At 43.3% G+C, this 22,381-nt stretch overlaps 1 protein-coding gene across 2 annotated transcripts in view; it reads right to left on the bottom strand.

Moving 5' to 3' along the window:
* Positions 1–158: 158 nt before the first annotated feature.
* ALK (ALK receptor tyrosine kinase) overlaps positions 159–22,381 on the bottom strand; it is a 732,834-nt gene continuing 710,611 nt past the window's right edge. For both annotated transcript variants that reach the window (XM_024999478.2, XM_059891802.1), the window contains 6 exons: positions 21,705–21,802; positions 17,649–17,741; positions 15,022–15,123; positions 5,885–6,019; positions 5,062–5,152; positions 159–2,951 (listed from right to left, as the gene is read on the bottom strand). In XM_024999478.2, coding sequence (XP_024855246.1) covers positions 2,268–2,951; positions 5,062–5,152; positions 5,885–6,019; positions 15,022–15,123; positions 17,649–17,741; positions 21,705–21,802 — 1,203 coding nt within the window. In that variant the 3' untranslated portion in view covers positions 159–2,267. The remainder of the gene's footprint in view (positions 2,952–5,061; positions 5,153–5,884; positions 6,020–15,021; positions 15,124–17,648; positions 17,742–21,704; positions 21,803–22,381) is intronic.

Raw genomic sequence — 22,381 nt, 5'->3', positions numbered from 1 at the left:
ACTTTAATTGTGCCTGTCCATGTTCTAGGTGGAATTTTCCATCATAATTAATAAATATGTGAGTCCATAGCATTAGTATGAATTGCTGGAGCCATATGGCTGGAGTGCTGATACCTGGGCGATTAGCAAGTTAAATGAAACATCTTGAGGTCATCATATCTCGGTGTGGAGTTGTTTATTATCCATGTATACAGGCTTTTAAGATTGGACTACCATTTACATGAAAACTGATACCAATAAAGATGATTAGAGAGAATCAACAAATCAATCTCCGTGGTAGTAAGGCACAACCTGAAAATGTAGTGGATGTGTAATTTTTAAGAAGAGAAAGGAATAAGATTTTTCCCTTGTTAATGAAAGAGTTGGCTATTTAACCACGTAGCATGCTCCCTGCTTAATTGGTTACTGGTGTCACAAGTATAAAGTAAAATTGTTCTCGTTATGACAGTTGCTCTGTCATCCTTTTAGGAGGGTATTTTTCAAAGTGTGATTCTTGGACAACTTCAGGTGGTTTATGAGTTAATGGTTATATAATTAGACTATTTACTTTGTGCCGGGCATGAGCTAAAACTTTATTGATACAAGTATTTAGTGATGAGTTCATTGATGTTTCATCTTCATGTGTGTCCGATGAAGATACTTTTGGCAGTCAAGAAGATAAAGAAAAGTGATGTCCAAGGTATCTGAGCTTCTAAAGATGTGAAGAACTACTGACTAGGCAAGGCTCTGCCATAGGGGAATCAACACTCACTGGTCTGGTGTTGGCTTAGAACAGAATGGCCTCATGTCCAGGTGAGACTGTTGATGCAAGTGGAGTTGAGAAGGCAGGGGAAGGTGGATAGACACAGTCCTTTTGCTTGGGAATGTTTAGTGCTTAACAAGTGATAAAAAATGCTTTCGTCCCAAAGTGAGGTTCTGGCACAGCTACCACCAGAAATGAAACTGGGAAAGAGAATGGAGGGGAGCAGAAAGAAAGAGATGAAAACTTTCTGATAAAGCATCATTGCATACTTCTGTGTGTAAGATTTAACAGATTCCTAACTTGTCTGCAATGGAGATAAATTTCACGTGTGAAAACCAAGTTCAGAACTCTTTGTAACATGTCACTACCAACCTCAGCACTCCATGTGTTCCTTAATTCCTTCACTTGTCACCCAGAGAAAAAAACTGTTTTGCTCTGTATTTGACAGGTATACAAATTATGCCTTGTGTTTCAGTCAATTTCTGTTCCCATATGTGCTAGAATCACACACTATTAAGGAGCCGGAACTGGGGAAAAGCCTGGAAGGAAGGATACTGAATCAGTACCTCTCCTTAGGACCACTGGAGGGCCTGCTGCTCCTGTGATTCATCTCCAGGAGTAGAAACTTCAGCTTGGTAACCTTCATGATTGAAATTGTTAGAAAGTGTGACACTAATGCTCATGAATGGATACATTTTTATGCCTCGATGTATCACTGTTGCTTACATTAAAAAAAATTTTTTTTTAATTATATCGGAGTTTATTTTAGTGCTAAGTTTTAAAATAAGGAATTAAAATTTTAAATCTCAAATTTCCGACGCAGTAGGAAACCTCACACTCCACTGTTCACCGTTAGTAGTAGGGTTTTCTTAAGGCTTGAGGTATATTACCAGGATGTTGGACTCTCTGGATCTTACCATCCTCAAAGCACTTTGAGTACTTGTGTTTCATTCAGATGAGTGTATACACATTTTCTCTCTACTACTCTTAACTATTCACCACATTTGTATGATATGATCGTCGATGACTCAGCACAAGTGAAAGCACCCAGCATCCACAGTGACCTTCCAGTGAGTTCTCTATGATTCTTTTCCAAGTAAACAATGTCCCCGCGCTGACACTAAAGAGAACTTTATTTCGGTTCCCTCTGCTCTCAAGTGGTCCAGGCCCACATTGACCAGGTAAGGGAACACATATGACTCCGACTAGCAAACACGGGAGCGGCTAGCTCTGTGAGCGTGGAGCAGAGCACACGGGACAGGGAAAGAAGCAGGAGCAGGTGGGCACCAGCCATCCGTCAGAACCCTACGCAGCCCCGTCCCGGCCTCGCGTTGATCACTCGTCTTTATATGTTCTCCTTTTGCAAGACTGGGATGAACAACGTGTTCCAAACCTTTAGAAGCAATTTGAAAACACAGCTTTTGATGTGGCACTTCAAAACAAGTTGGCACAGAATGAAGAGTGACATTTGGTCAGTGGTTTGCGGAGGAGCCGTAGCCTGTCCCTCCACGGGCCGGGCTGGGGCTCAGGGCGCAGGCTGGCTCTTGGGCGCGGGGTCCTCGTAGCGGCCCGGGCCGGGGGCGGCCTCCGGGGGGAAGCCCTGCTGCTGGTAGCCGTAGTTGACGGTGCCGCACGGGAAGTGGCGCAGCCTGAACAGAGGCACGTCCCGCAGGCTGGCGGTCAGCGCCGACGGCTCGAGGAGCAGCGAGGCGCCCGGGTGGCGGGCGGCGGGCGCGGGGGCCGGGACAGCACGGGCGCCCTCGCCGCCCGGGGGCCCCCGCTCGCGCTGCTCCTTCTTGGCCGGTGGAGTGTTCTTTTTGGTGGGTTTCTCTGTAAACCAGGAGCCGTAGGTGGGGTTCCAGAGGCTGGTGGGCTTGTTCCTGGAGCCCTGGACTTGGGGCAGCTCCGAGGGCGGGTTGGACTGCGAGAAGGCCATGTTGACGTGTCCCCCCTCCACGGCCGGCGGCCGGGCGCCGCCTCGGACACAGGCCTCCGCGACCGCGGGCTTCTTGCCGGCCTTGCCGGGCGGAGCCGAGGGCAGAGCGGCGGGGGCGGCCGGCTCGCGGCCCTCCTCTCGCTTGGCCTGGGCCGCCGAGACCAGGAGAGGAGGGATTCCCTCGGGGTCCTGGGGCCTCATGGGCACCTTCTCCTCCTCTTCCACGAGGGGCCCGTATTCTACCGGCAAAGCGGTGTTGATCACATCTGGGTCCTACAGGCGGGAGAGATGGACGGATGGAGACTTTGAACCATAGGCCAAACGTGTGGATGGGAAGATAACCTTAGCGATGATGTCATCCAAACTTACTTAACAGATGAGGAAACCATTCAGGGTTTACTGGGAATATATTAATTTGTAAGCACGGGAGAATAAGAAACACGTGCGAAAACGTCCTCATCTTTGTAGAGCTTGGAGGAGAGGCGCTATTATAGAAGAGCGTGCTGGGACAGGGTGCCCAGAAGCGGCCCCACTACCTGGGGAAGGGGAGTGGGCTCAGGAAAGAAAGGCTTTGCAGAGACCAGCTTTAGGCAAAACTTACAGACGAATGGATTTAAAAAATTATAAATTAGTTTTTTAAAATGGTTACAGTCTGTTTCCAGTGAAGTGTGCTCAGTCGTGTGCTGCTCTTTGCAATCCCATGGACTGTAGCTTACCAGGCCCCGTCCATGGAATTTTCCAGGCAAGAGTACTGGAGTGGGTTGCCATTTCCTTCTCCAAGCGAACTTCCCGACCAGGGGATCGAACCCACGTCTCCCACATGGCAGGCAGACGCTTTATCCTCTGAGCCACCAGGGAAGCCCAGTTCCCAGTGAAATACGTAAAAAAAAAAAAAAAAAAAATCTATATGTTTGACTTCAAAATGTGTCTGTTGAGAGTGAGAGGAGGGGAGGCGAAGGGAGGAGGGACACACCATGCTGGCTGACAAGGTTAACCTCTGGTTCTCCTAGCATTTCTATCACCTTTGGATGGAGGCTGCACTGGATCATAACGTTTCTGGGTTATATCATCACTTCATTACACATGCTGATATCACAATGCAGTGGTTTTTCAACAAGTTTGGATCTGATGAAACCCAGGAAATACTGACGTGCTATGAGGAAAACCACTTACAAAATCAACTCTGTGCTAGATCATTTTTACAGCGACAGACTGATATAGAAAAGCAGAAGGCAGCTGCTAGAGATTTGAGGAAGATTTGTGGAAGAAAGCTTAAAGTTGGGGAAACTTAATCCTGTACTATTTTGTGCAAATTGGGAAAACCATCACTTCAGGTTAATAGAAAAGCACATAGGTCCAGTATTCATCAGTAAAAAGTTTAAGCATAAAAAATAACTACCTTCTAATTCTCTCTGCTTTAGTCTTTAGTTCCTTCTCTATTAATTATTAATTTCTAGAATGAGTCATTCAAAATATGCTTGTACAGAGCTCCCAGCTTTTAAGAGGGATCTTATGTGCTTTGGAGAAGAAAATTACTCCAAAGTATATGTACTTAAGTGGATGCATCCCATTAATATTACAACATAATAACCTAAAAGCCACTGAACATCAAGTTCTCTAAAACAAACAAAAAAACCCCCAAATAACTTGAAGTCTATATAGATAAATGCTTTCTGAGCTCAAAGGACCCAAAAGAATGGAATCATGAGGACAGGAGGTGACTCCAGTGTGAAAATGTATATGTCTATTGTTACAACTAAGAGGAGAGGGAATTTAGAGAGGTAGCGGTTTGTTGTCTGACTTCTAAAAGGTTCTCCAGAATCTGATATTCTGGCAGAATGAGAGGCAAAAAAGAGGGAAAGAAATTCACGCAGCCTGGAGGTGAGAAGTGTCGGTGTGAAGGTCCCTGAGACGTTGAAGTAGAGGAGCACACCCCTCCACCGAGGATGGTGCAGACAGACGGAGGAGATTGGGGGCCAGGGCTCTCACTTGATGGCCTCCACTCTTGAGGAGGTAGAAGGCATAGTTATCTGCTGAAAATCTCCCCATTTCTATTAACATCAAAACAGGAAAAAGGCAGTCCTTACTGACGGAATTGGGAGTGGAATCTGGACAGGGACCAGCAGGACTTCGGGAAGCTGCGTGGCTTGGACAGACCCTCTCCCAGCTCAACTCCTCTTAAGCGATAGCAACTAGTATTTGTTTACAAAACAGGCAGACTGAGATACCACTCATTGTACTTATAGATAATTAACATTCATCTTCAAGAGCATAGCTTATTTCTCCTGGCTGGTGTAACTGTTATTTCACATTTTGGCATTTGCCATCTTCAAGACTTTTCCATATAAATACTAGCTGAAGGAGGTGGGGGGGATGTGTATACCTGAGTGCAGTATTCAATCCTCTCCAAAATTATGGCAAAGTTGGGCCTGTCTTCAGGCTGATGTTGCCAGCACTGGGTCATTATCCGGTATCTAAAAGAACAAGGACATAAATTAAAATCAAGAAAAATGGGATGAAAAATAAGTCCCGCCCTCCCCCCCCAGCGCTTTTCTAATAGGACTGGAACAGCACTGTCTTCTAGGGTGGGGACTCATCTTGTCTCCGTGTTTGCACGTGCCGCCCTCTGCTGATGGGCAGGGTGTGAAGGTATCACACAGGGCTCATTTGTTGCATTCCTGAATTACCGTCACCTCTGGGGCAGAATATTCTAACTGTATTTCCCATCTGTCTTGTCTGTGGGAAGGAGGTGAGACAGATCGGTTCAGTTCAGTTCAGTTGCTCAGTCGTGTCTGACTCTTTGCGACCCCGTGGATTGCATGAGGTCCGTGGTGAGACACACAGGACAGCAGAAAACCCAGGGGATAGAGATGCTCTAGGGAGACTCAAGACCTGTGGAGTAAGGCAGCAGGGACGGAGCCCACGACACAGACCCAGGAGATGCCTGAGGCCAGTGAGCCTGGTGAGTCCACAGCCTCCATCCAGACAATGTGTACCTTTTGGGGTGTGGCATTATTGCTGTCAAGGGGCAGGTAAGAATAAACCATCTCATTGAAACTACAGACACACTCCTATCTTGGGGCATATTAAATGAGGTCAGCCATCTGTTCCTTCGTCTTAAAAATTAAAATGCATATGTGGCTGCAGATATTTTTTGAAAAGGAAAATTGTGCTTAGTAAATTGTAGAAAATCCTCAGAGTCATACACAGGCCCTGGGCAGTTCTTAGGTGGGTCCATCCGTCCTCCACTGGTGACGAACTCCAGGACTTCCTGGTTGCTTTTGCTAGGGTATGGCATGTATCCAAGAGAGAAGATTTCCCATAGCAGCACTCCGAAGGACCTGCACACAGGACGGGAGGTGTGGGTGTGGGTGTGCACACACACATACACAGAGACTCAGACATACACACAAATACATTCACAGATGCTCATACACAGACACACACACACACATGTAAATACCCCGACACACTTACAGAGACATATGTATATGTATACACAGAGACATAAACATATACACAGTCTCAGACACACACAGACATGCACACATGGAAAATTTTAATTGCTTAATTTCATTTTTCCACAATAAAAGTTTTTAATATGGAGAAATAGAAAAGAATGAGAACGTAGCCCTACGTGAAGATCCATAAAAGGATAACTAGCATGTTATGTTTCTTCGTTCAAGATTCTGGGCTTAGAATTTTTTTACATAATTGCTGTGATTTTCTTTTTTTGGGGCAAATTCCATTATAACATAAACATTTTGCATGCTAATACAAACCCTTTTATAAATAGAATTTGACATAGCTATAAAAAATTCCACTGAGTAGTTGTGCCATAATTTGCTCTATCATTTCCATATTGTTTTCAATTTTTGAAGTATTTTAAAAACATTGTGATGAACATTTTTATACATTTTTAAAAGGACAGTTTCCTTAGAATAACTTTCCGGAATTTAGGATTAGGATAATCTAGTAAAATCTAGGATAATTCTAATGGAATGACTAGATCAAAATAATATGAACGCAGAAAAATTATTTCTGTATATTGCCCATGTGACTTTCTAGTGCATTGCTGATCATCAACCAGCACTGTGCATCAGACACTCTTACCAACACTGAGAGTTCTTACTAAAAATGAGAACTTTTGCTGATTTTTAAGGTAAAAAAATGGTAGATTATTTTAAATTATGATTATTGATTGGATAATTAACATGGTTGAATGTGTGTGTTAATTCACTCTGTTTTTTTCCTGTGAATGTTTCATGTTTAACCACATATAACCACCCTAAACCACATATTATATTTTGATTTATAAACATACTTTATCAAAGATGTTAATCTTTTATTCAAAGTTCAAACACTTCTATTAGTTGCTTTCTTATTTTCCTTGTTAGCATACCAAAGATTTTCATTTTTAGGTAGTTGAATCTATTTTAAAAAATTCTGTGATTTCTTCCATCTGTTTCAGAGATGGTACAATCCTCTCTTTACCAATGATTAGATGAATGTTTGCTATTTTCTTCCAGTTGTATTAATATTTCTTTTTTCTTTCTTCTCACATCCAGTTGGAGTTGAGTTTGGTGTAAAGTGGGAGGTAAGGATCTCATTTTATTCGCTCTTCTAAAACCACTCTTTAACACTACCTATTCCTATAATAATTTTCTCGTCAACTATTGACTTGTGAGTAAGATAGGTCTGTTCCAGGATATCTATTCACTTCATCTATTTGTCTGCTTCTTGCATTGATACCATTTTCTTTTACTTTATTTTTTGGCTGTGCCGAGTCTTCACTGCTGCACGCAAGCTCTTCTCTAGTTGCGGTGCACGAGCTTCTCACTGCACTGGCTTCTCTTGTAGAGCCGGGCCCTAGAGTGTGGGCTTCAGTAGCTGTGGCACACAGGCTTAGTTGCCCCTGGGCATGTATAAACTTCTTGGACCAGGGATCAAACCTGTGTTCTCTCATTGGCAGGCAGATTCTTAACCATTGTGCCACTAGGGAAGTCTCTCTTACTTTTTGTGTATTTATGTTTTAATATCCGGTAGGACATTTTTCCTTCTCTCTTTTTAAAGAAATGTATCTGATTTCTCACAATCAAATCAAATGTATTTTGATTTCTCAAAATAAAAAATACAAAAAATGTATTTGATTTGTTTTAAATGAACTTTAAAATGATTTCTATTGTGTTTCAAAATCATCTCCTTTGATATTTTGCCTAAAACTTTAAAACATTTAATTTCATAATTAGTTTTTTTAGCCAAAAAAGGCTATCTTTGTTTTAGTATTTGGTTGCAGTTTTATAATGTTAATATTACCTCAAAAATTTACGGAACTATAGCTCCTCTGGAACTATAACTCTTGAGTCACTTGGACTGCAAAGAGATCAAACCAGTCAATCCTAAAGGAAATCAACCCTGAATATTCATTGGAAGGACTGATGCTGAAGCTGAAGCTCCAGTACTTTGGCCACCTGATGTGAAGACCTGACTCATTAGAAAAGACTCTGATACTGGGAAAGATTGAAGTCAAGAGGCGAAGGGGATAACAGAGGATGAGATGGTTGGATGGCATCACCGACTCAATGGACATGAGTTTGAGTAAGCTCCGGGAGATGGTGAAAGACAGGGAAGCTTGGCGTGCTGCAGTCCATGGGGTCGCAAAGAGTCAGACAGAACTGAGCGACCAAACACCAAAGCTTCTCTGGGCTTCCCAGGTGGCACCTGTGGTAAAGAACCTGCCTGCCAATGCAGGATACTTAAGAGATGTGGGTTTGATTCCTGGGTTGGGAAGATCCCCTGGAGGAGGGGTGGCAACCCACTCTAGTATTCTTGCCTGGAGAATCCCATGGACAGAAGAGCCTGGCAGGCTACGGTCCATAGGGTCCCAAAGAGTCAGACATGTAGCAAGTGATTTACACAAAGTACTTTTATTGACATCATTTAAGTGAACTTTCAAAGATTCTTTTGGGGAGAATTGGGCAAAGGTAGCTTCTATATTTTTCAGGTGAGAAGGCTGAAGCAGAGATTATTATACAGTTAATTCAAGACAGACTGGAATATGTTATTAGATTTCTTGATTCTACTGACTACAAATTGCCTGGTGCATATATTATTCTTTTCTGTTTGGTGGTCTTTCTGCCTCCCCCCAGGGCAGAACAAAATAAGCAAAATCATGGATGAAACTAAATAGCAGGGCTTAAAGAATCCCAGCAATATGTTTTCTGCCTATCTGGATAAATAGCTAAGGAGACAAATTGCAGTATTCTTTGACAGAATCACTGTATGGATTGCAAATAGATGTTTATTTTCTTAGAGTTCAAGGGAGTGAGAAGTCATGTTGGTTACAGAACACTGGTAATTTCAGGTAAGTAATGTTGTGAGATTTAACAGATAACCATACAGGATACTCATTAACATTTGAATTCCAGATAAACAAGAAATACATTTTTAGTATCAGTATATCCCAGTTGGATTTCCCAGGTGGCGCTAGTGGTAAAGAACCCTCTGGCCAGTGCAGGAGACATGAGAGATGAGGGTTCGATCCCTGGGTTGAGACGATCCCCTGGAAGAGGGCATGGCAACCCACTCCAGTATCCTTGCCTGGAGAATCCCATGGACAGAGAAGCCTGTGGAGCTTCAGTTCATAGGGTCGCAGAGAGCTGGATGGGACTGAAGCGATTTAGCACACATTCATATCCCAAATACTGCATGAGACATACTTATACCGTACAATTTTCATGTGAAATTTCATTTTAACTGGCCATTTTGTATTTTATCTAGTAATCCTACAGATCAGGTAAATCTATATTTTGTATGCCAATTTTTTTTTAAATCACCTATAAGTTAAGCCTGTCTTAAACAGGAGCCACAAGGCCCAAAGCTTTGCACCAAAGCATTCAAAAATCAAATAAGACAAATATTTTTTAAAAAATCCCACATTGTTTCTTCTGATATAAAACTTGCTCCTCTGCTTCATGAGGCCTGGGGTGGGATTGAGAATTTGAGTTTATGACAAGGTCCCAGGTGATGCTGATGCTGTTGCTGTTGATCGGAGGAGCACACTTTGAGACCCACTGGGTTTGGGTAAGTCAAATCTCAGTGGCTTCAAACAACAAAATCTCTTATGCACATTATCAAAAAATGGATCAGAGGAGGGACTCTGGTCACCATGGCTCCTCTGTCTTCTGACCTTATCTCAATGCAAGGCTTTCAGAATCTGGAGGATTCTTGTCCATTTTCTTGGTTTCCCACATTGCTGTTGAGAAATTCAATTGTTTGGATTCCCTGTCTTTCCTCTCTGATAATTGTTTACTATGACTTTATTTGTATCTTTGGAAACTTTTACCACCTTGATCACCATTTGTCTGAAATTTCACAATGATATATTCATGGGGTTGCTCTTTTTATTCACAGCGCTTAGCACTTTCTGGATGCTTTCATTCTGAAAACGTACGTCCTTCTGGGAAATCTTGAATTATTTCTTTGATGTTTTTATTCCCTTCATTTCTGCTCTTCATTCTTTCTGGGACACCTATTTGTCAGCTTATTGGGTCTAATGGTCTAATTCTTTTAATTGTCTTTCTTTTCCTATCTATCCGATCTATTTATAGTCATTTTATTTTCTAGAGGATTGATTCAACTCTGTCTTCCAACTTTTCTTTTACTTTCACACATCTATTATCATCTTTTTTTAAAAAAACACTTTATTTTCTTAAGAACAGTTTTAGGTTGTAAAGAAATTATGAAGATAACACAGAAAGTTCCCACAGGCCTCACACGCAGTTCCATTTTTAGCTTCTTACATTAATGTGATACATTTGTTACAATTAATGAGCCAATACTGAGGAATTATTATTAACTAAAGCCCATAGTTTATTCAGGTTTCCTTAGCTTTTGCTGAATTTCCTTTTTGTGTTCTAGGACTCCATTAGAATATCACTTTATATTTAGCTGTCATGTTTCCTTAGGCTATTCTTGACTTTGGCAACTTCTCAGACTTTCCTTGTTTTTAATGACCTGGACAGTTTCAAAGAGTTCTGGTCAGGAATTCTGTAGAATGTCGTATTAGGATTTGACTGTTTTTCTTATGATTAGACTGGAGTTAATGGGTTTGGGGAGAAAGACCTCAGAGGTTAACTACCATTTCTTCATATGTCAAGGTACGTGCTATCAACATGATCTACCGCTGTTGATGTTGACCTTGACTGCCTAGCAGAGGTAGTGTTTGCCAAGTTTCTTTCTTCCCCCTGCTTTTCTCTCTCTGTGCCTTTTGAAAAAAATGCTGCTGTGTGCTGCCCACATGGGCTCCAGGGAACTAGGCTCCATCTCCTTGAAGGCTCTCTTATCACATTTTTCTATACAGGAGTTTTTTCCCTAAGAACATTTAAAATAATTAGTTAATTGATTTTTGGCTGCATTGGGTTTTAGTTTTAGCATGCAGGATCTCTCCTTGCGGTGTGCGGACTCAGTCTTTGCGGCAAGCGGGCTCAGTTGCCTCTTGGCATGTGGGAGTTTGGTTCCCCAACCAGGGATCAAACCCGTATCCTCTGCATTGAAGGCAGATTCTTAACCACTGGACTGCCAGGGAAATCCGAAAAAACATTGTTTTAAATAATCTTTTGTCCTTAAGATTATGGTTACAATAACTTAACTTTCTGAGGATATTGTTTTTAAAAGTTTTCCTAAACTTTCTACATTCTTATTCCTCCAAGTTCCTTTGTATATGTTTGCTTCCTTCAGATCAGAATCTTTCCTCAAATGTTTGTAGATTCTTGGCTCTCTGTTCATATATTAAGATTGGAACCCGACAAGATGGGAAGCTCTGTGTAGATGAGGCTTGCTAACTGGAGAGCAACTGACTTGCTTGTTTCACGAGGGGCCTTCGTTTCCTGGCTGCTGTAACAGTGTACCACAGACTTGATGACTTAAGACAACAGAAGTTTATTCTTTCACAGTTACGAAGGCTGGATGTCTGAAGTCAGTATTGAGAGCTGAAAGTGAAGTATATGCGAGACCACACTGTTCCTTGCCTCTTCCAGCTTCTGGAGGCTGCTGGAACATCTTGACCTGTGGCCACATCTCTTCAACCTCTGCCTCTGTCCTCTGGGTGTGAGGCAAATCTCCCTTTGCCTCCTGTGAGGACACTGGTGATGCAGACTCCTTCTCCTGATGAGGGTTTCTGGGATGAGATCCTGATACCACTGGAGGGCCATTTTTCAGCCCACTAACACTCACTACCACACAATTGCACTCATCTCACACGCTAGTAAAGTAATGCTCAAAATTCTCCAAGCCAGGCTGCAGCAATACGTGAACCGTGAACTTCCAGATGTTCAAGCTGGTTTTAGAAAAGGCAGAGGAACCAGAGATCAAACTGCCAACATCCACTGGATCATGGAAAAAGCAAGAGAGTTCCAGAAAAACATCTATTTCTCTTTATTGACTATGCCAAAGCCTTGACTGTGTGGATCACAACAAACTGGAAAATTCTGAAAGAGATAGGAATACCAGACTACCTGACCTGCCTCTTGAGAAACCTATATTCAGGTCAGGAAGCAACAGTTAGAACTGGACATGGAATAACAGACTGGTTCCAAATAGGAAAAGGAGTACGTCAAGGCTGTATATTGTCACCCTGGTTATTTAACTTATATGCAGAGTACATCATGAGAAATGCTGGACTGGAAGAAACACAAGCTGGAATCAAGATTGCTGGGAGAAATATCAATAACCTCAGATATGCAGATGACACCACCCTTATGGCAGAAAGTGAAGAGGAACTAAAAAGCCTCTTGATAAAAGTGAAAGAGGAGAGTGAAAAAGTTAGCTTATAGCTCAACATTCAGAAAACTAAGATCATGGCATCTGGTCCTATCACTTCATGGGAAATAGATGGGGAAACAGTGGAAACAGTGTCAGACTTTATTTTTGGGGGCTCCAAAATCACTGCAGATGGTGATTGCAGCCATGAAATTAAAAGATGCTTACTCTTTGGAAGGAAAGTTATGACCAACCTAGACAGCATATTGAAAAGCAGAAACATTACTTTGCCAACAAAGGTCCGTCTAGTCAAGGCTATGGTTTTTCCAGTGGTCATGTATGGATGTGAGTGTTGGACTGTGAAGAAAGCTGAGCACTGAAGAATTGATGCTTTTGAACTGTGGTGTTGGAGAAGACTCTTGAGAGTCCCTTGGACTGCAAGGAGATCCAACCAGTCCATCCTAAAGGAGATCAGCCCTGGGTGTTCTTTGGAAGGAATGATGCTGAAGCTGAAACTCCAGTACTTTGGCCACCTCATGCAAAGAGTTGACTCATTGGAAAAGACTCTGATGCTGGGAGGGATTGAGGACAGGAGGAGAAGGGGACAACAGAGGATGAGATGGCTGGATGGCATCACCGACTCGATGGACATGAGTTTGAGTGAACTTCGGGAGTTGGTGACGGACAGATGTGCCTGGCATGCTGCAATTCATGGGGTTGCAAAGAGTCATACACGACTGAGTGACTGAACTGAACTGAGCACTTGCTATGTCTAAAGTTTTTCTCTTCATGGGTCGGTTCCTTCACTGAGAATCTTCTCATCTCCTCCTGCCTAGCTGCCATGTGCTTGGCACTGAGGGGAGAGAGGATGCATGCACCTTTAGGTAGGCAGACTTCTTAAACTCTACTATTTCTGCTTATAGTAGAGAATCCATGTTTGCTGATGTCTGATATCCCCAAGGTCAAAAAGAATTCAATTCTTCAGAGAGGGAACCCCTAGCCTTGTGTGGTGGTAGAGGAGGGGCAGAGGTGAGGGGATGATCTAGTTACTTTTTAAACAGATCTGTAACTCATGTTCCTCTCTGCAACACCTCTACTTAGAGGTGCTGGCACCTTCCACTCCTGGGCCTTTCTGGGGCTCCTGACCAGGCCGAGTGAAGCAGGCTACTTCAAGATGGATGTAGGTGTCAACTTTCTAGTCTCCTAAGTAAGGGACCAGGCTTCCCTGGTGGTTCAGATGGTAAAGAATCCATCTGCAATTCAGAAGACCTGGGTTCGATCCCTGGGTTGGGAAGATCTCCTGGAGAAGAGAAGGGTTACCCACTCCAGCATTCTGGCCTGGAAAATTCTATGGACAGAGGAGCCTGGCAGTCTACAGTCCATGGGGTCACAAAGAGTCAGACACAACTGAGCCACTAAGCACACACACACAAGTAAGGGACCATTTGTCTGTAAACTTTCCAGTTTCCAAAGTTATGTCATTGTTGTCTTTGTCCTTGTGGATTTTTATGCAAAGAAGATTCCTCTGTGTATGAGTGTATTTTGGGAGGGAACACAGGTTGACTGCCATTTAAAATTATGTGTTGCTCTTGTAGGAATTATGTAAAACAGTATGGAGAGTGCTCAAAAAATTAAAAATAGAACTACCTTAAGATCTAGCAATTCCACTTCTGGGTATACTACATCCAAAGGAAATAAAATCAGTATTTTGAAAAGGCATCTGCACTCCCAAGATCATTGCAGCATTATTCACAATAGCCAAGATATGGAAACAACCTAAATACTGATGGATGGGTGAACGGATAAAGAACATGTGGCATGTATTTTACACACACACACACACACACACACACAGAGGAATATTATTCAGCCTTAAACAAGAAGGAAATTTGCCATTTGCAACAACAGGGATAAACCTGGAGGACAGTATGCTGAGTGAAATAAATCAGGCACATAAAGACAAATGTCACATGACCTCACTTATAAGTGGAATCGCAGAAACAGAGAATGGAATGATGATTGCCAGGGAAGAAGAGTCTAGTCAAGGAGCACAAGGTCTCAGTTTTGCAGGATGAATGATTTCTGGAGATCTAATGTGCAGATATTGTTTTCCAAACTGATTTTTAGCTGTAGATCACCATCACTGATATTTTTGTGCTGATAATAATTTCTTTTTCTCTGTTATTCTGTCAACTGGAGAATTTCATTGATCATTTTTCTAATCTTAACTCAATGTTTTCCTGGGATAAATCCAACTTTGTTATTATGCTAAAAAAATTATGTGTGGCCCTGTGTGTGTTTCACCAGCCTGCAGTATCAGAACAGCCTGGGAATTTATGAGAAATGGAACTTCTCAGTGACCTCAGACTTCTTGAATCCTGAGCTCTCAGGGTGGGGTCCAGCATTCAGTTGTGTCTTACCAAGACTTCCTGGTGATTCTGATGCTCTGTTGATGTGGGCCCTGCTATAGAGGTATGCTGTCTTCTCTCTTATCCTTCCACAAGAGAGTGTGGGCTCGTTTGACTCATGAGCTCTACTTGAAGGCTCATGGTGAGACCTGGATGAGGGCAGCAGAAAGACTCACCACGTGTCTGTTTTAGAAGTAAATATTCCTTCCATGAAGGCCTCTGGGGGCATCCACTTGACTGGCAGCATTGCACAGCCTCCCTTTCGGTAGTAGCTCGCTCTGCAGGGAGAAGAGAAAAGCAGACTTGGTTCTGGAGATGGCTCCGAGCCAGGTACCTTGAGGGAGTGGCAAAAAACAAGGTCTGTGAACTGAAATTAACGAGGGGCTCTTGTGGTTCGGGGGAACAGCAGGGGGCACAGATCATCTAGTTAACAACCTTAGTGTCACTTAATAGGAGACGAAACAGCCTGCTGGAGGTGTGAAAGAAAAGATCTATGCAATGACTCAAATACCCACTAGCAGATGGTTAGATTTCCCTGATGGATTTTGTTCACTGTAACTCACAATGAATAACATTACTCCAACCTTATGAGTATAGTTCCTGATGATCCACGGTAATGCGAGATGCACAATGGGAGGACTAAGAGCGGGGCTGGTGTCCTACTAGTCTGGGTCCTCCTCGGCACTTACACAGCATCTAATTCAACACAGGCACGTGACTCCAAGTCCTCTAGGTGGCTGGCGGGAAGCTGCTTCCTTTAGCACAGCCGCCAGGGAAAACACAGGCCTGGGGTGGAGCTGGCGTCCGAGGGATGAGGTAACTAGTTTTTGTCAGTGACATCATCAATGCAACTCACTCATAAAAAAACTAATGAATCAATTCCTCCCTCTGAAGCCAGCTCCACCCCAGCCCTGTGTCCTTGTGCCTGGTATGTTATGGGAGGTGGCTTCCTACCAGCTGCCTAGATTAATTACTTCAAAAAATAACTGACTGAAATATGAATTGAGTGGTTAGCTGACTCATTGGAAAGGACCCTGATACTAGGAAAGTTTGAGGGCAGGAGGAGGAGGGGTCAACAGAGAATGAGATGGTTGGATGGCATCACTGACTCAATGGACATGAGTCTGAGCAAACTCCGGGAGATAGTGAAGGACAGGGAGGCCTGGCGTGCTGCAGTCCGTGGGGTTGCAAAGAGTCAGACACATCTGAGTGACGGAACAACAACGTGTGAGGTATTCTGCCACATGCTGAGGACAGAAATAAGTCATAGTCTCTCTCTTCCAAGGATGTGGTTTAGTGGAAGAAACAGACATAATTAACTGCAGTAAGAACACACATATGATGACAAAAGTATGTATTCAAGAGGAAACTCAGTGACCAAAGAAGAATGGGTTTGTTCTACCTGGGGTGGGGGTGGTGGGTGGAAAAGTACAGGAAGAGTTTCTTGGGGGTGCTGATGAAGCTGAATGGCAAAGAAACTCTCACAGGAGACATTCGTGACACATGCTGTCGCACGGGGCCTGTGGGAGGCAGGGGGCTGTAGGGAAGCTAGGGTACTGAAGTCTAGAGTTGGGACCTGTCAGTGCTGAGGATGGAGGGGAAGGGCCGGACCACATGACTCGTTTAGTCTCACTGCAGAATTCGAGTCTTAGAGGACAGGCAGTCCTGGGTGCTCCGAGACAGGAGGTGAAGGAACGCTGAGGCTCCGGGTGGTGGAAGAGGGTGAAGCGGAGCTTTCCCAGGTATGCGGTGGATATCAGTGGTAGTAACAGTAGGTGAAAACATTGCTAACTCCTGAGTTTCTGTGTGCTGCTGCCCTGCGGTAACAGGATGCCATCAGGAGATTGCTACCAGTTCCTTGGGAGGCTGACAGGGGTCTCCCTTATTGTCCGAAGACTGAAAGGTCTGCCTGACCACCTCTCCTCACTCTACTGCTGGATTAGGGGAGGTGTGATTAGTGACTGTGTCAGACAGTGGCTCACTCAGCTCATGGAGTGAGTCACTGTTGTTAATAATTAGACAAAGATGAAACCCGGGGTTGGGAAGAGAAGTGTGGGATAGTATACAGTAGAGGTTTGCTTTTTCCAGTTAAATTTTTTATTTTATTGGTTTCTTTTTAATTAATTACTTAATTGGCTGCACGGGGCCTTAGTGGTGGCACACAGGATTGTTGAATTTTGTTGCGGCATGTGGGATCTAGTTCCCTGACCAGGGACGAAACGCAGGCCCCTTGCATTGGGAGCGCAAGTCTTCACCAGTGGATCACCAAGAAAGTTCCCTGTTTTTTTTTTTTTTGATGTAGCCTCGAGAATGTGACAGGGAAAAAGAAATGAAGCTGAGCTAAGTACTGACGGGCTTTGAACTATACTTCCATTTCTCCTGGCGTGGGAAATGCAGAGCAATGCGCTGGGCCCAGTCTCTTGTCAGTTCTAAGGTGCTCTTGCCTAGAGTAATGGAAGCTAAGTCTGTTTGGAATTCCTGAGTATTGAGGAAAGGGGTTAATTAAGCTAAAGTTTACCTAGAAGCTTTTTCCAAGTGAAGTATCCAGGTTATTCTGTCTCAGAACATGTTAGGACTAAAGAGTTGGAACCAGAAAGACAATCTAATTAACAGGTTAGTGTCAATTATTGCAGGCAGAGAGATCCTAGAATTAGTCCTTCAGGCATGAACAATAATTCAGGCTGCCCCTGTGCTGAAAAGAAACTTAATGCCATTTTCGGCGGCAGGTTGACAAGGCACCAAGGTGTTCTGGGGGATGCGGTTGAGAAGTGGGCTCTGATGGGTGAGGGCACTCTTCACTCACCTGTAGATGTCACGGGCCATTCCGAAGTCTCCGATCTTGGCCACTCTTCCAGGGCCTGGGCGGGTCAAGAGGCAGTTCCTGGCAGCAATGTCCCTGGGATGAAAAAAAAAGGTAAATGCATTTCGTAATTTTATTCCTAAAAAGATAAAGGTATAAGAATCACAAGAATTTTCACCTCCAATCTAAAGTTCAAATAGTTCCCTTTTCTTCTCTGCATTTCCTTTACATTAGACCTCAGTATGAAAGAAATAGCTAAGCAATTCTAGGTCTCAGAACCAACAGGGAAATGGAAAAGGATTAGGGGAGATGATTGAAAATGTTTAATGGGATAATAATAATGAAAATAACTATAATAGGAACTAGAAAATTGATTGTCCTTTTACTAGGTACTTGAGCACTGTTCTAACTGCTTCATATCTAATTCTCACCGTAGCCCTGTAAGACACAAGGTGCTAGTATTATCCTTATTTTATCAAAAAACTTGGAAGATAATAGAGGGACATAGAAATGTATTTGGCCTTTGGCTATTGTTCTGTACAGATTGCTGGTTGGTTTCTGCTGGTTGTTTGACGGAATGTTCTGGAACAGCATGGTTCCCATGAGATTCAAGTAGGTCAAGGCTTTCCCCAAATAGTTCTAGTTTTATATTTTAATATGCCATCATGGTTTTTACATCCGTGATTTTATCTAAAGCCTTTGTTAAGCTGTATGCATCATGGCTATGAGGCCAAAGAATCACTTCTTTCCTGTTATAAAGTTATCTTGTCTTAGTCATTATGTTCCAGTCGTTAGGGCCTATTCTTCCATAGCATGAGTGTAAGGCTGGATCAGAAGCTTTCCAAGACTCATCAGCTTCTACTCACTGACTGCTAACCCATTCTTGAGCTGCACGTGGGGGTTAAGGATGCAGCCAGACGAAGTCTGGAATGTTGTTGTTGTTTAGTCACTAAGTCGTGTCTGACTCTCTGCGGCCCCATGGACTGCAGCATACCAGGCTTCCCTGTCCCTTCACTATCTCCTGGAGTTTGCTCAAACTCATGGAATGGGTTTCTAATAATATTAAAGTCCTGGACAGAAAAAAATGGTGCTTCTTGGGGGGAATGGGTGGTGTTTTTATACTTTCAACTGGTTTCATGATCATTGGCTGAGAAAGAAGGATCATGGAAAATAAACAGCTGGATATTATTTTTTAAAAAAAGATCTGGATGCAGGATGATGGCTTAGGATAGCAGAACAATTGGTCAGGGTGGGAGATGGGTGTTATTAATGCCATTGCCCTAATCCAGAAGGTTTAAGTTGAATTTTGAGGCACAATGGTGCATAAAATGCCCTAAGAAAACCATAAAAGCATAACATATATGACATCAAAAAGAAGAAAATATAGTAGGATATATAGCCATTGCTTCTCAAGAGAAATATAGTGAAGTCGACCAACAACAATATTTATGGCTCTGGAAAGGTCTTTCTGTTGATGTGCATGGAATGGTTGCTTAAAAAATGAATCTTGAATTTGATGGCAAGAAAGTAAATGTAATATCATAGAACACACCAAGAATTGGTAGAATGACACATATTTCTTGAAATGGCAATAAACCATGTCCAAAGGAAACAGATCTAATAGAAAAATGGGAGTGTGTGGATCTGCGAGGGAGTCCGCTCTGAATTCACGAGGTGTGTGTGCATGGGAGTCTGTGAATCTTAAGGCAGATGGTGAAGGAGAGAGAATTAAAGTAAACCTATTGGGGGAGGGTGCCATCAACCTCGAGCCAGTTAGAAGATATAAAAAGATGCGTTCCTAAAACCAATTACCCCAGAGACAGCTTTGATTGAGATGGACAATTTCTGCTAATCGTCACCTTTTGCTTATAAAGCAGATCATCGAACACACTGTTGATTCAATCTTTGACAATTTCATTTCTTGAAAAAGATAAAAGAAGCAACAAAATATTACTCTGGGATCTTATTGTGACCTTCAGCAACTATTTACAGATACGGAAGCAATAGGAATCTCGAGTGAATTTTTGCTCCTTGTTATCTTATTTTCAGTAATAACAGGGCACTGGATATAGTCAAAATGTATCACCCCTTAGGAAAGCAGATTTCAAAACGTCAGAGGAAAAGTAGACACAATCCCTCAGTCAGAGAATCTGGACACTTGGTGATTAATGTGAGGGTGGAGATGAAAAGGCAGAGACGACCTCGGGGAGAAGTGAAGGGAGAGATCTGACGTCACTAAGGTGATAGGTCACATTGCTCTCAGATGGGCTCAGACTTGGCGCAGGTAGACATGAGCTGGAGAGACTTTATTCTTTCCAGGTACACCAATCTGAGAAACCACAGTGGAAAAGAATGTGAAAAAGAATGCATACTTTGCCGTACAGCAGTAACACAACACTGTAATTCTGCTATACTTCAAAGAAAAAAAAAAAAAGATGGAAAGATGGCTCTAGCCAAGGACTTATTCTAAAAAGGGCACAACCCTGTCACGTCTGAGCAACAATAAAGCCCCGAGCTGAGATTTATGGAAAGTTCTGGACACAATAAAAAGGGCAAGAACAACAGTGGCAGTGCTGTGAAGCAGAGAGTGTGGCTTTGGGTGAGAACAGAAGAACTGGGGCTCGGCTTCTCTCTTGCTTCTGTTATTTCTATCAAGCACGAGGATCTGCAAGCTGGAAGGACTGAGGCTCAGGAAGATCTGGGGGCCAAAATGATGAAGCGACAAAGGATGAGCCAGTGTGAGCGTCCGGCCTTGTTTTCAGAATGATTTCAGTAAACTAGGCCAGTGTATTTCTTGATCTTTAACATCCCCTTTATTAGGGAAGAAAACATAGCTTGTTATCTACCTCCGTGCTCTTCTGTTTCTAAACTCTTACAGCGCTTCTTTTTCATTCTCTACGTTATTTTTACATACTCTAATGATTAGCAACATGTCTTATACTCCTTGATGGGTTCATGAATGTTTATTAGTTCACCGGGTTATTATTTACTAAATGAGAAACAAATCATTAAGAAAAGCTTTGCAAAGAGTCTAACAATCTATTTGACTTTTCAAGTTTCAGAATCAAGCTGTCTGTTGAGAAAGCCATGGATAGCCACGTGGAAAGAAATATGTGTCATCTCTCATGTCTATAGCGTTACACATGGACTTGATGTACCAGTGCAAACACCATTTAAACACAAGGGTCATATAGAGTAGAGGAAATGAAGTACAGAGGTAAAGAAAATAATTCTCATTCTTCATTTCTGAGTATTTTAGAAAAAAATAATTTATCCAATAAACATTTATTGTGTGCCACTATATGCTGGGGATATGAAGATGAATAAAATAGGGTTGTTGCCTTTGATTTATCCATAGCCAGAGATCCGAAAATACAAACTCCTTAAACTTCCCTTAAGGAGCCCGATTTTTTAGATGATATGGCATGCTTGGTCACTCAGATGTGCCTGACTATTTGTGATCCATGGACTGTAGCCCTCCAGGCTCCTCTGTCCGTGGGGATTCTCCAGGCAAGAATACTGGAGTGCGTTGCCATTTTCTTCTCCAGGAGATCTTCCCTACCCAGGAATTGAACCCTGGATGCTTTGACAGGCAGATTCTTTACCATTGAGCCACCTAGGAAGCTCAGTGTTCTAGATATGGAAACATTAACATGACCTAGGGCTTGACACAGGCGGGGGTCCCTGCAGGAGGTCAGACAGAGCTCATCCAGGTCTCCAGCGCTGATATAGACGTTTTATGATCCCACTTTGCTTCCCTGGTGGCTCAGTTGGTAAAGAATCCACCTGTAACATGGGAGACCTGGGTTTGATTCCTCGGTCGGGAAGATCCCCTGAAGGAGGATATGACAACCCACACTAGTATTGTTGCCTGGAGAATCCCCATGGACAGAAGAGCCTGGCAGGCTATAGTCCATGGGGTTGCAGAGTCAGACACGACTGAGTGACTAAGCACAGCACTACACATGATCCCACTTTACATATGGGCCAAACAAAGCCCTAGGGACACGTAGGGGAGCATCTGGAAGGTGAGGGCAGAGCAAGGTCACTTAGACTCACCGGTGGATGAAGTGATTCTCCTCTAGATACTGACAGCCGCAGGCAATGTCCCGAGCCACGTGCAGGAGATCCAGCATGACCAGGGAGGAGGGCTGGTTCTGTAGGAGACAGTAGTGACCGGCTGGTGAGGAGCTCTCAGGGGAGAGAAGGTCTGAAACGCTAGGCTCCCGTGTTCACCAGGAGGTCAAAGGCAGGCTGGTCACCCTGGGGTCTTGGCCCTGGCTGCACATTGGCGATCACCGGTAGATTTATACAAATGCACATGCCTGGGCCTCAGCCCAGAACAATGACTCCACCTCTGTGCGGGCGCAGCGTTTACAAAGTCACAGCTGCCAGGTGAGTGGGGCTGGAACCCACATCACAGACGTCCTGCCCCTTCGTGTTTTTTTCTGCCCAGTCTTCCACCACTATCTTCATAAACATTTGAATACCCTAAACGTATAAACAGGCCTGTGAGGAAATCAAGGCAGGGTAGTGTTGCTTTAAAATGCTCTATTTCAGGTTCGATGCACGATACTGGATGCTTGGGGCTAGTGCACTGGGACGACCCAGAGGGATGGTATGGGGAGGGAGGAGGGAGGAGGGTTCAGGATGGGGAACACATGTATACCTGTGGTGGATTCATTTTGATATTTGGCAAAACTAATACAATTATGTAAAGTTTAAAAATTAAATTA

This window comes from Bos taurus, chromosome 11 (genome assembly GCF_002263795.3).
Source record: "Bos taurus isolate L1 Dominette 01449 registration number 42190680 breed Hereford chromosome 11, ARS-UCD2.0, whole genome shotgun sequence".
NCBI lineage: Eukaryota > Metazoa > Chordata > Mammalia > Artiodactyla > Bovidae > Bos > Bos taurus.
The sequence above is the reverse complement of the archived record's forward strand: the minus strand, read 5'-3'. Positions and strand labels throughout refer to the sequence as shown.